The sequence below is a fragment of the Mustela erminea genome, chromosome 1 (genome assembly GCF_009829155.1).
Source record: "Mustela erminea isolate mMusErm1 chromosome 1, mMusErm1.Pri, whole genome shotgun sequence".
Classification (NCBI taxonomy): domain Eukaryota; kingdom Metazoa; phylum Chordata; class Mammalia; order Carnivora; family Mustelidae; genus Mustela; species Mustela erminea.
In genome coordinates, this window is record NC_045614.1 from 49,652,835 (window position 1) to 49,666,953 (window position 14,119).

Below are 14,119 nucleotides of genomic sequence, written 5' to 3' on the forward strand. Positions count from 1 at the left end.
TACTTCAGCCTCAAGATTTACTTAAGTTGAATCTCTATGTTCAATAAAATAAATCTGTAAATGCATGGTTTAAAAGCATGGTCAGCACAAAGCATGCATTACTTGAGAGAGGTCTTTCCAAAGCAAATAGTTTCAATCAATATGTGAAATCAAAATAAAAATTACAGTTTTTCACTCTTTTATAAACATATGGTAAGCTTTAGGCCAGTTGTTCAAAGCTGCTGAACCAGTCTGGTAAGTTTTTCAGGCTGCATTAACAAACATCTTCTACATCCTATCTGCCCCCCCCCCCCCAGTCTTTTTCTTTTGCTTTCCCCACTGAAATGATTGTTTATATTACGTATTTAAGTATGTAATTTCTTGCATTTTCTAAAATTGCTTTTCCTTTTAAGAATTTGCTTATGCATACTAAGGCATACACTCTAAGAAAGAAGTGTGCCACAATGGATAAAATAAGTAGGTCTTTCAAAGAGAAGACTTACTTCACCAGCAAAATGAACACTAGAAATTCTGATAGTGGAAGAGTTTATGAATTATTTTTGTGTAGTGTAGCTGAGAATTTATTCAATGGAAGGTTAAAAGTTGTGCATTTTGAAGCTAAATACTAGAATCTTGAGGAAAAATGCAAAAGGAGTAGAATATCAGTAGACTATTTTTTTTTAAAGATTTTATTTATTTATTTGACAGAGAGAGATCACAAGTAGGTAGAGCAGCAGGCAGAGAGACAGGAAGCAAGCTCCCCACTGAGCAGAGAGCCTAATGCGGGGTTCAGTTCCAGGACCCTGAGATCATGACCTGAGCCAAAGGTAGAGGCTTAACCCACTGAGCCACCCAGGAGTCCCTAGACTATTATTTTCATTTAAACGTTTTTTAATAGAGTTGACACCCAGTGTTACATTAGTTTCAGTTGCACATCATAGTGAGTCCACCAGTTTATGTGTTATGCTATGTTCACCGCAGGTGCACTACCATGTCACAATACATCAGTGTTACAGTATCGTTGACCAGATTCCATTTGCTGCACCCTTTTATTTCCATGACTGATTCCGTAATTGGAAGTCTCTACCTCCCACTCCCCTTCATGCCTTTTGCCCCACCCCCTACTCCTCTGTTCTCTGGCAATCACATTTGGTTCTCTGTATTTATAGGTTTGATTCTGCTTTTTGTTTATTTATTTACTTTTTGAACCAACATATGAGTGAAATCATATGACATTTTTCTTTCTCAGTCTGACTTATTTTCATTCTAATATCCTCTGGGTTCTTCCATGTTGTCACAAATGGCACAATTTCATCCCTTTCTCATTCTTCATCCACCCTATGGCTATGTAATATTCCTGTGTGTATGTGCGCCCCACACTTCCTTATCCATTCATCTGCGGATGGAGACTTCAATTGCTTCTGTAATTCGCCTATTGTAAATAATGCTGTAGTAAACCTAGGGGTGCATGTATTTTTTCAAATTACTGCTTTCAGTTTTGGCGGTTCATAAATACCCAGTAGTAGAATTATTGGATCATATAGTATTTCTGCTGTTAATTTTTTGAGCAACCTCCATACTGTTTTTCACAGTGGCTCTACCCTTTACCATTCCTACCAACAGTGTGCAAGGGTTCCTTTTTTCCTTCACATCCTTATCAACACTTGTTATTTCTTGTTGTTTTGATTTAGCCATTCTAACAGGTAAGGTGCTATCTCATTGTGGGTTTGATTTGCACTTCCTATTAATTAGTGATGTCGAGTATATTTTCATGTGTCTACCATCTGTATGTTATCTTTGGAAAAATGTCTGTTTGGGTTCTGTGCCCATTTTTTTAATCAAATTGTTGTGTTGGTATTGTACACATCCTTTATATATTTTGGATATTAACTGATATATATATATATATATATATATATATATATATATATGGATATCACTGATAATTCTCATCGATCACTCACAAATATCTTTTCCCATTCAATAGGTTGCCTTTTTGTTTTGTTGATGATTTTCTTTGCTGTGCAAGTACTTTTCATTTTCATATAGTCCCAATAGTTTACTTTTGCTTTTGTTTCCCTTGCCTCAGAAGACCTATCTAAAAAAATGTTGCTATGACTGGTATCAGAGAAATTACTGCCTGTGTTTTCTTCCAGAATATTTTTTTATTTTAGGTCTCATATTTAGATGTTTAATGCATTTTGAGTTCTTTTTTGTATATCGTATAAGAAAGTGGTCCAGTTTCATTCTTTTGCATGTAGCTGTCCAGTATTCCCAGCAGTGTGTTTTGAAGAGACTGTCTTTTTCTGTATATTCTTCCCTCTTGGCGTAGGTTATAGACTCTATAAAGCATGCATTTATTTTTGGGCTCTCTATTGTGTTCTGTTGATCTGTATGCCTATTTTTGTGCCAGTACCGTACTGTTTTGATTGTTACAACTTTGCAAAGTTTATCTTGAAATCCGGGATTTTGATACCTCATACCTCTAGCTTTGTTTTTTTTCAAGATTGTTTTGACTATTAGAGGTCTTTCGTGGTTTCATACAAATTTTAGTATTACTACTTACAGTTTTGTAAATATTTCTGTTGGTATTTTGATAGGGATTGCATTAAATCTGTAGATTGCTTTGGGTAATAAAGACATTGTAACTATTCATGCAATCCATGAGCATGGAATATCTTTCCATTTGTTTGCATCATGTTCAGTTTTTTTTATCAGCGTTTTCAGAGTACAGGTCTTTTACCTCCTTGGTTAAATTTATTAGTAAGCATTCTATTCTTGCTGGTGAAATTGTAAATTGAATTATTGATTTCTCTTTCTACTATTTCATTTTTAGTGGTTAGAAATGCTACCAATTTCTCAGTGTTAATTTTATATCACACACTTTTACTTAATTCATTTATTACATACATTTTTGATGGAATCTTTAGGATTTTCTATATATAATACCATGTCATCTGCAAATGACATTTTAACATCCTCTTTACCCATATGTCCACTTTTTCTTTTTCTTCTCTGATTGCCATGGCTAAGACTTCTAACATGGTATTGAATAAAAGTGGTGAGAGAGGATATCCTTATTTTGTTTCTGATAGGAAAGGAAAAGTTCTCAGTTTTTCACCATTAAGTATAATGTTAGCTCTGTGTTTTTCATATATGGCCTTTATTACATTGAGTTATGTTCCCTTTAAACCCACTTAGTGGAGAGTTTTTAATATAAACAGATGCTGAATTTTGTCAAATGCTTTTTCTGCATCTAGTGAGATGGTCATATGATTTTTATCCTTCATTTTGCGATGAGGTGTGTCACTTTGATTTGTGAATATTGAATCATCTTTGCATTCCCAAATTAATCCTACTTGATTATGGTGAATGATCCTTTTAATGTATTATTGAATGTGGTTTGCTAATAATCTGTCAAGGATTTTTGCACCTATATTCATCAGAGATATTGGTGGTTTGGCTATGTATGTATGTATTTATTTAGTGGTCTCTCTGTCTGTTTTTTGTTAATATATTTGGAATTTCTCCTTCCTCTTTAATTTTTCAGAATAGTTTGAGAAAAGTTACTGATTTTGGTATTAACTCCTCTTTAAATCTTTGGTAGAATTCGGCTATGAATCCAACTAGTCCTGAATTTTTATTTTTTGTTAGATTTTTAATTACCAGTATAATTTCATTACTTGTAATTAGTCTGCTCAGATTTCTACTTATTTCTGATTGCATTTTGGAAGATTTTGTTTCTAGAAATTTGTCCATTTCCAGAAAATCACAAGACTTTAAAAGATAAGCTTCTTTGCATGCTAGAGAAATAAAAGATAATGCTTCAGAGTTTTCCCTTCATCTAAACCCGAGACCCTTTCCTGGGAAACAAGTTGAAAGGGATGAACTTCATCCAAGAAAAAAATATGACAACATCTTAGCTAATCCAAAAGATGGAAAGAATGAGTTGTTAACTAACAAATAATTGAAAATGTTATTTTCGGGACACTTACGTGGCTTAGTCAGTTCAGTGTCTGATTCTCGGTTTCTGCTCAGGTTGTGATCTTATGGGTTGTGGGATCTAGCCCCAATTTGGGCTCGGTGTTTGGTGGGGAGTCTGCTTAAAGACTCTCTCCCTCTGCCCTTCCCCCCACTTGTGGGGGTGCTCTCTTTCTTCCTCTTAAAAAAAAAAATCTTAAAAAAAGAAGAAGAAAATGTTCTTATTTCCCTCTACATCCGTCTATGTTAAAATTATTTATTAAAACTGCATTTTGTAGTATTTGGGGAGAGAGGATACTTAATGCTAGGGTAATATAAGTGCTATATGAATTAGAAGGGTAGCATTATAGGAACATGGAAAATATTGAGTATTAAGCTTCAGTTAAGTGGACAAACTGTTTAATATGTCACAGGGAGAAAACATAGGGTGATTTCAGGCTTGGCTAACTCAAAACTCATTTATATTTTCATATACCCAGCATATTGTTATGCTGTCATTTGTTTGCTGTGTAATTTCCTTAGGAACACAAAATGGCCAGAGTAATTGCAGGGTATGTGTTGATAACAATTTTTGATAAAATTGAGTACATCGTTCTTTAAGAGCAAATAAACTTTCTCAGGAGCAATCCACCAAATTCCTCTATCTCACTGGCTAGAATTTCTTCCCATGCTTGTTCTAAACTGGCCCTTGCAGAAGAAATGAGATTAGTGAGACAAATCAGAACCGACTCAGTGAGGCTAATGGAAGGTTCAGAACACGTGTCTCTCTTCTCCCTCTCTCTCTTTTTCCTTCTCCTTATCTTTCTCTCCATCTCCCTGCTTCCCTCTATCCCCCTAACACACACACACACACACACACACACACACACACACTAGTGGTGTCAGTATCTGAAGAGAACAGATTCATTTAAAGAAGGAGGGGAGCAAGTTGGCTAATAGCTGTGTCTCTGACACTAGGAAAAATAAAGTTGAACTTTTTTTAAAATTCATTGTAATGAATTTTCCACTTCTGATACTCTTGATATAGAATTATATTTTTCAAGTCCTGGTAGCCCCAAAGACAAACTTATCTCTTAAGTCTTCATAGAACCTTTAAAAATAAGTGAATATAACTGGTGATTCTCCAAGAAGGATATAAAGCATGCAGTGTTCCACAAATAATATTATTTAAAATATTGCTATTAGTTTTCAAGATATCCTTTCTGGGATAAATGTCTCTATGAATACAGTTAGAAACTAATCTCCTGAATTATTAGTCCGAACTTCTTCCATAGTACATATTTTATAGTGGTCATAATGCCTTCACGACTGCCTTTTTTAAGTACTATAAAAAATAACAAATTTGTAAAGTAGCAGGTTATAAAGTTAATATGAGAAAATGAATTGCCTTGTAAAGTAAGTATTGTAAAATGTTAATGTAAGGATCTAGTTGGTGGGTTCACTGTAAAGTTCTTTTAACCTTTTACTATGTTTAAAATTTTTCATGATAGAAAGTTGGAAAGTAATAAAACCACAACAAAACCAAGAATAGCTTTTACATATACAACCAAAACCCAAAAAGAAATACATAGCAAAGAAAATTGTATTTATAATAGCAAAAAGAGAAGAAATACCTGGGCTAACTTTTCAAGAAGCATGCAAAACCTTTATTTTGAGAAATAGTTAAACATTTAAGGAAGCAAAGTAGACTTGGCCAAAAGGAAAGAAAAAGGTAGGGAGACTCACCTTCACAAAGATTTGTTCTAGTTTAGTTATAAATATGGTATAAATCCAATAAATGTACCATCAAGTTTTTTCCTCAAGCTATATAAGTAATTAATAAAGTTCACTTCAATAAATAAAAATAACCAGGAAACTTTGAAGAGAAAACTGTTACCCCATAAAATTGAATCCTAGCATTGGTGCATGAATAGACAAACCAAACAATGAAATTGATTTTTAAAATCCAGAAATAGACCTAATTACATACAGAAATTTAGTATAGAATGAAGGCATCACCTCAAATTTGTGACAGAAAATAAGCTGTTGTATGTTATAAGTGAATAGCTATATGGAAAAAGATAAAATTTAGATTTATTCTTCACTCTGTACACCAAATACATTTGAAATGGATCAAATATCTAACTTTTTTTTTTTTTTTGAGAGGGAGTGAGAGAAAAAACATGCACAAGAGCAGGGGTAGGGGAGGAGAGCCAGAGAGAAAGGGAGAGAGAGAGGATCTTAGCAGGCTCCACACTCAGGGCAGAGCTTAAAGTGGGGCTTGTTCTCACAATCCTGAGATCATGACCTGAACCAAAATCAAGAGTCAGATGCTTAATCAACTGAGCCACTCAGGTGCTCCTTGAATATCTAACATTTTTTTTAAAAGATTATATTTATTTATTTTTGATAGAAAGAGGATGAGCAGGGGAGACAGAAAGAGAAGCAGACTCCCCACTAAACAGGGAGCCTGATGTGAAACTCAATCTCAGGACCCTGAGATCATGACCTGAGCTTAAGGCAGATGTTTAACCAACTGGGCTACCCAGGAGCCCTAAACTATCTAACTTTTAGAAGCAAAATTGTGCAAGTATTAGAAAAAGATATGGGTGGAATATTCTATGTTCTGAGAGTGGAAATTCATAACCTAGAAGTTAAAAAAAAAAAGAAAAAGAAAACTTGTTTTAAAAAATTTTATATTGAGAGGTTGCTGGGAAGGTGGTGGGGTAGGAAGACCCTGGGCTCACCTATGTCACGTGGCCACCTAGAGAACACACACATCAGCATAAATAACCCAGAAAGCAACCCAAAGACTGGCAGAACAGACTCTCAGCTGCCAGATATAAACAAGAGGCCACAGTGAAATTTAACCCCTCAGATATGCCTTGGCAGGATTCCATCAAAGCAGTGCCTCAAACCTGGTAGGATGCAAGCAGCCCAGACAAGGGCCAGCACCACTCTAAGGAGAGGTGAGGGGAAGATAACCACACACCAGTCTGACTGCAACCCCAGCAGTAGCCTAGGGCAGGTAGCTGGCCTGACTACAAACCCCACCCACCAATAAATCTTCTCAGGGGACAACACAGGGAAAGTGCACAGCAGTTTGGTGCTACCTCATCTCTGGTAAACACCTGGTCTGACTCAACTCAAGCCCAAGGCAGCCTTGTACTAGCCCACTGACACCACAGGCACCAGCATCTGCCCAGCGAGAGAACATCACAGGCTGGCCTGAAGGCAAGCACAGCTCTATCACAATAGCAGGACACCCCTGTAGCAACGCACATAGGAGACACCACTGAAGCACTATTTTCCAGTGAGATGGAGTCATTACACTATGGGGCACTATAGGACCTCTATTTCATAAAGCCACTATGTTCAAGCACAAGAGACATATCTGACTTTCCTAACACATAGAAACCAACCACACAATAGATAAAATGAGGAGTCAGAGGAATATGTCCCAAATCAAAGAGCGAAATAAAATCAGAGCAAGAGATCTAAACAAAATGGAGATAAGTAATAGTCTGACAGTGAATTTAAAGTAATGCTCATAAAGATACTCACTAGAGTTGAAAAAGAAGTGCAGGACCTCCATGAGACCCTCCACAAAGAGATAGGAGACCTAAACAAACAAACAAACAAACAAACAAAAAAACTAATTAGAGGTAATGAACTTACTAACTGAAATTAAAAATAGACCACCTGGAATAAGTAACAAACAAGAGGAAGTAAAAGAATGGATCAGCTGGAAGACAGAGTGATGGAAAATAATCAAGCTGAGCAGATGAGAGGGAAAAAAATATGCAAGATGAGAATAGACCCAAAGAACTCAGTAATATTGTCAAGCATAATAGTCAGATGATAGTGATCCCAGAAGAAGAGGAAAGGGGGCAGAAGAGATAATAGCTGAAAACCTGAATCTGGGGAAGGAAAGAGAAATCCAGATCCAGGAGGCACAGAAAGCTCTCAACAAAACCAACCCAAAGACATCTGCACCGAGACACAGAGTAAATAAGATAGTCAAAAGTAGTAATAAAGAGAGAATTTTAAAAGAAGAAAGAGAAAGGAAAGCAGTTGCATATAAGGGAAACCCCATAAGTCAATTGGTGGATTTTTCAGCAGAAACTTTATAGTCCAGAAGGGAGTGCCATGATATTTTCAAAGTGCTAAAAGGAAAAAACCAAAATCTATAGCCAAGGGTACCCTATCCAGCAAGGCTTTCATTCAGAATAGAAGGAGAGAGTTTCCCAGAAAACAAAAGTAAAAGAATTCATGGCCAGGAGCAAAACCAGTCACATCCACATCACACATGATGGCACTGGCCTATGGGTCCCAAATCCAGTCCAGCCACCCTCCTGCCCAAGTCAGCATGCACTGCCTGCCACCTGCTCAATGCCAAGTCAACACACCTTTACCTCAGAATGACAAGGACTCAAACTGACACCCTTCCCCTCAAATTCCAGCCTCTGTGCTCAAGTTTGTACACAAAAGTTGGCATAATTACAACAGCAGAATGAAGCAATCCAGTGACACTAATTCCATGGAATATATAATGGATAAAAGGAGTGTGCTAGCCTGATAACATCAATAAGCACATCAAAGAACCGAACATACAGTATGTTCCTGGTTCTTAGATCCATTTGTACCACAGTGTTCATAGGAGCAATGGCCACAGTCGCCAAATTGTGGAAAGAATCAAGATGCCCTTCAACAGACAAATGGATAAAGAAGATATGGTCCATATATACAATGGAGTATTATGCCTCCATCAGAGAGGATGAATACCCAACTTTTGTATCAACATAGATGGGACTGGAAGAGATTATGCTGAGTGAAATAAGTCAAGCAGAGAGAGTCAATTATCATATGGTTTTACTTACTTGTGGAGCATAAGGAATAACGTGGAGAATATTGGGAGATGGAGAGGAAGAGTGAGTTGGAGGATATTGGAGGGGGAGACAAACCATGAGAGACTGTGGACTCTGAAAAATAAATTGAGGGTTTTGGAGGGGAGGGGGATAGGGGGTTGGGTGAGCCTGGTGGTGAATATTAAGGAGGGCATGTATTGCATGGAGCACTGGGTGTGGTGCATAAATAATGAAATTTGGAACACTGAAAAAAAAATTAAATTAAAAAAGAAATAAAATTTTAAAAGGAAAGGAAAGAAAGAAAGAAACTCAGGAAAAATAAAACAAAATGAAATCAGAGAGGGAGACAAGCCATGAGACTCTTAATCACAGGAAACAAACTGAGGGTTACTGGAAGGGAGAGTGGTGGAGGGATGGGCTGACTGGGTGATGGGTTTTAAGGGAAGGGCACATGATGGAATGAGCACTGGGTGTTTTATAAGACAAATGAATCACTGACCTCTCTACCTCTGAAACTAATATTATACTATATGTTAATTAATTGAATTTAAAATAACAAAACTGAAAAGAAAGGAAGTTTTATATCTAAAAATTTTATTTGGAAAAGAAGTATGTAAAGAAAGTAAGAAAAAATGACCAACTAGGAATAAGATTTGCAAGTTAATCACAGAGTTAATGTTTCTAATTTAAAAAAGCCTGTAAAAATAGACAAGGAAATGACCAAGTTTTATAAAAGTTGGTTGCTTTATGAACAGTTTAAAGAAAAATAAATACAATGGTTCTTAGTCATATGCACAAATGTTCATCCTCCCTATACTATGAAAATTGCAAATGAAAATATACTGTAGAGGTGCTTCACATGTATCTATATGATTGATAAAATCAGGTTCCACAATATACTTTGACTGAGGTCCTTAGGAAATGATCACTCTCAGCCTTTGTTGGTAGGAGAGCAAATAGTATAGTCTCACCATAGAGAATGTGTCAGAATTTAGCAAAAAATACATATAAACTTACCCTTTAACAAACCAATCCGTATCTCAGACTCCACCACCAAAATAAGTAAAAAATTGAAAAATTTTTAAAAATATTTTATTTATTTTTTTTAACAGACAGAGATCACAAGTAGCCAGAGAGGCAGGCAGAGAGAGAGAGAGGGAAGCAGGCTTCCTGTCGAGCAGAGAGCCCAGTGCAGGGCTGGATCCAAGGCCCCTGGGATCATGACCTGAGCTGAAGGCAGAGGCTTTAACCCACTGAGCCACCCAGGTGCCCTGAAAAACAACTTTCAAAATGCTATTCACATACTTAGAGTGTTAGACACGATATTTTAAGAACATTATAGTATTGAATAGAGCAAATGAATCTTCAGAACGGTATCATTAAGAACCAGTAAGCATGTAAGCAGTAAGCACGAGGTTGATTGATATTTAAATGAGATATATAGAAAGATATTTATGTATAGATAGATACTTATGTCTCTATAGCTATATAAAACAGAGTGGCTACCTTATGAGATACTAATGTGTAGTCTGAAAAGGAAAAATACAAATTCAAGCAAATTTGGGAAATTGTTCTTAGAGATTATAATTTTTCTCATAACATTAAATGCTTTGGAAAAGTCTGTTGACAAATCTAAAAATATGTAATGCAGTGTCTATCAGGAATCTTTTCTTTTGCAGGGGTAAGTTTTGGGGTGGTAGAATTCCTCTTGTTTGTTTACTATAGAAGTGTGCCATAGAAAACAATTTGGGAAATATTGCTGTGAAAGTGAAATTCAATCTGTGGATAATTATTCTTCCTAAAGGATCAAGAAGTCTAAAGAGAGTTCCTGGTATCAGGTGGTTAATGAATGCATAATTTAATACAAGTATGGTTTAGAATCTACTAAATATTAAATATTGTGTTTGCTTTTGGTGACATAAGGGGAAGAAAGAAAAAATTATGGGAAACTGGTAGAACATTAAAATATAGTGCTACTATTAATTTTATAATAAAGATTTGAAATTTTTCTTGAAAATCCTTAAATGTGATTGAGGGACTAAGTGTAGGCAACCATTGCATCGTGCCAGAGAGAGAAAATTAGGTTGAAATTAGGTTGTGATGAGTGACAGCAGGAGGCAAGATGTTCCTGGCAAAGACAAGAACATGAGCAAATGTAACTTAACATTAGAGTCAATAGTATTCAGAAAAAAAAGAGCACCCTATCTGTCTGGAACAACTACAACAACAAAAAATTTTTGGTGAAAGGTTTGTGTAAGTCCATCCTATTAAGAAGAATACGGGCTTTGGAGTTGGACAGATTTGACCTGTCATAATCACTCTAGTGATTATTCCCAAGTGGTCTTGGGAAGTAATTTAATCTCTATTAAGGCTGACCTTTTCTATCTATACAGTAAAGATAAATAATATTTAACTCATAAAGTAAGAATGAAATAAAAATAACATATAACATTTCTAACACAGTGAAGGGCATTTAATGTCACTTCTTATTAGGCAGATCAGGGCAAAGTGATGAGCATCCTCATTTGTCAGGGGAAAGAATTTGAATTTTATTTTGTAGGCAATGAAGAACCATGGAAGAATTCTGAGCCTGAGGGTGAGGTGATAAGCTCTGTGGTTTGGAAAGATGAATATGGAGGAATGAATAGATGAAGAGAGGCATCTAGCAATGCATCCTAATGGAAGATGAGAAGGGCATAATGGGGCTCATAGTGTGGCTACAACTGTTAAGTATTACTTAGCTAGAATTCATAGAACTTGGCTCCTCATTAGATAATGTGAGGGTGAAGAGTAAGAAAAGAAGGAATAAGAAAATGACAATTTGTATCCTGAGCACCTGAGTTGCCAGTAATACCAAACACTGAGCCAGACAAAAGATGGAGTAGGTATATAGAAAAAGATTGAAATTTAGGTGTGGAATTCAGTTTGTTTTCTGTCATTTTTCTTTTGATCTATCACCTTTATAGAGTGAGTGAACTTTGAAGATTTTAATATTGAAGTCCAGTCTTTAATCCCAACAATCCCTTTATTCTATGGAACTGCTATATTTGACCAGTGTGTTGGCTTATTAGAAAAGCTGTCATTGTGATCTTTTGGAATATGCTTCTAAAATTTATCTATTACATGAAAAAGATTAATGCTACCAAGTCAAATACCAAACACTATCAAAACAACTTAATAAGGTAGCCAAACGTAGATATGTACTTTGCACAATTGTATCCCCCCAAACATTGTTTGTTTTAGTATAGTTGAAAGTAAATGCAAATGTAGACATTTTACTCAACACCAATCTTTCTGTGTGTGTGTTTCTTGTTTTAATGTGCAGGACAGGAGAGAATTGGAAAAGATTCCAACTATGAACAGGAAGGTAAAGTTCAGTTTGTGATTGATGCAGTCTATGCGATGGCTCATGCCCTCCATCATATGAACAAAGATCTCTGTGCTGACTACCGAGGCGTCTGTCCAGAGATGGAGCAAGCTGGGGGCAAGAAGTTGTTGAAATATATCCGCAATGTTAATTTCAATGGTGAGTCTCTAAATAATCACGCTTTTGGAATTCTAAGTGTTGGCATAGTGTGTTTCCTAAGTTATGTAGTTGAATTATTTATTGCAAAAGCCCAGTTGTTTATATGACTTCAAATGGCTAATTCAATATATGAATGATGAGTAAATGAATGAATGAGTGAATATTTGGGAGCTATGGTTTGTCTTCTCTTCCCCCAAATAGAAAGATACTTGCAGAAAGCTAGATTCTTCCTCCATGAATATCCATAGGAGTGGGAAGGGGAAGAGGAAAGAAAAGGAACCATTGCTCCAGGTGTCTGTGTCGTTTGAAATAATGATTGTGAATTGCCACAATAACTACATTCCAGATTAGGCACATTCCTGATACAAATTGTTTACCTAAAAGGGTAGGAAAAATGGGCAAATAGGGTAGAAGGCATAAGGGAGAAATACCACTTCTCTGATAGTATCTTTCATATAGTATTGACTCTTAAAACATATAAATACATCATGTATCAAAAACTAAACAGTTAAAATAAACCCAAATGTGGCTTGCATTAGTCAGAGTTTTCCAGAGATGTAGAACCAATAGGATATATATAGATATACAGAAGAGAGTAACTTATAGAAATTGGCTCACATTATTATGGAGAGAGGGAAGTCCCACTACCTTCAGGCTGCAAGCTGGAGAACCAGGGAAGTTGGTATTGTAATTCAGTCCAAGTCTAAACACCTAAGAAATGGAGGGCTTGTGGTTTAAGTCCTGATCTGAGTCCAAAAGCCAGACACCTGGGAGCACCAGTATCTGAGGGCAGGAGAAGGCACAGGTCTCAAGAAGAGACAGTGAATTGGCCCTTCCTCTGTCTTCCTGCTCTAGCCAGAGCCGTAAGAGACTGAACGATGTCCCCACTACTTTGGGGAAGGACACCTGCTGTATTCAGTTTATCAATTCAAATACTAATCTTTTTTAGATATACCCTCATTAGACATACCCAGAAATAGTATTTTACTGGCTATCTGGGCATCTCAGTCAAGACAACACAGAAAGTTAACCATCACATAGATATAACTCAAAATTCAATATAGAGAGTAATAAATAAATTTAACTATGTCCAAATGAGTGATGTAACCATGCTGAAGGGTTTGAGGATAAAAAATGAGCACGGGTAGTTTCAGAACACAGTTTGACTATATTCTATATAAGACCAAAGACAAAAATAGCTATACACAACTATTGTACAATAGCTAGTAAACTTGTGGGTTCACAATTCTGAAAATAATTTATGTATGTAAGAGGACTCAGAAAATAATGAAGCATATTGTGGATAATGAGCGCTAGGTTTCTTACAGTCAGAAAAAAAAATTACTAGTAAGAATGAGAGAGAACTGGAAGAAATGCTGTGTTGTGTTTGGATAGGAGATACCTGCATGAACTCATAGCTTGCTTTCTTTTTCTTTTTTGAGTTATTTATTTTGAGGAGAGTGTGTGTTTGAGCAAGGTGGGGGATTATGGTGGAAGGACAGGGCAGAGGGAGAGAAACCTCAAGTAGAATCCCCACTGAGCATGGAGCCCAACATGGGGCTCCATCCCAGGACCCTGAGCTCATGGTCTGAGCTGAAATTAAGTCAGATGCTCAGCCGACTGACACCCAGATACACCAGAACTCATAGCTTTTAATATGCCTGAAGATAAGTAGATAGAGAAATAGATATGTGTATGTTATATATGTATACATATCTGTGTTGCCTAGTTCTGGCCACTGAAAGGTCTAGGAGCAATGACACCCTGGTAGAAAAGATGACACCTA

General features: G+C 36.3%; 1 protein-coding gene across 6 annotated transcripts in view; it reads left to right on the forward strand.

Moving 5' to 3' along the window:
* Positions 1–14,119, forward strand: part of GRM7 (glutamate metabotropic receptor 7) — an 888,308-nt gene that overhangs the window by 583,554 nt on the left and 290,635 nt on the right. For all 6 annotated transcript variants that reach the window (XR_004281484.1, XR_004281485.1, XM_032325977.1 and 3 more), the window contains exon 6: positions 12,133–12,333. Coding sequence is in view for 4 of the 6 variants with exons in the window: in XM_032325977.1 (XP_032181868.1) it covers positions 12,133–12,333 (201 nt within the window). In the remaining 2 variants the exon portion in view is untranslated. The remainder of the gene's footprint in view (positions 1–12,132; positions 12,334–14,119) is intronic.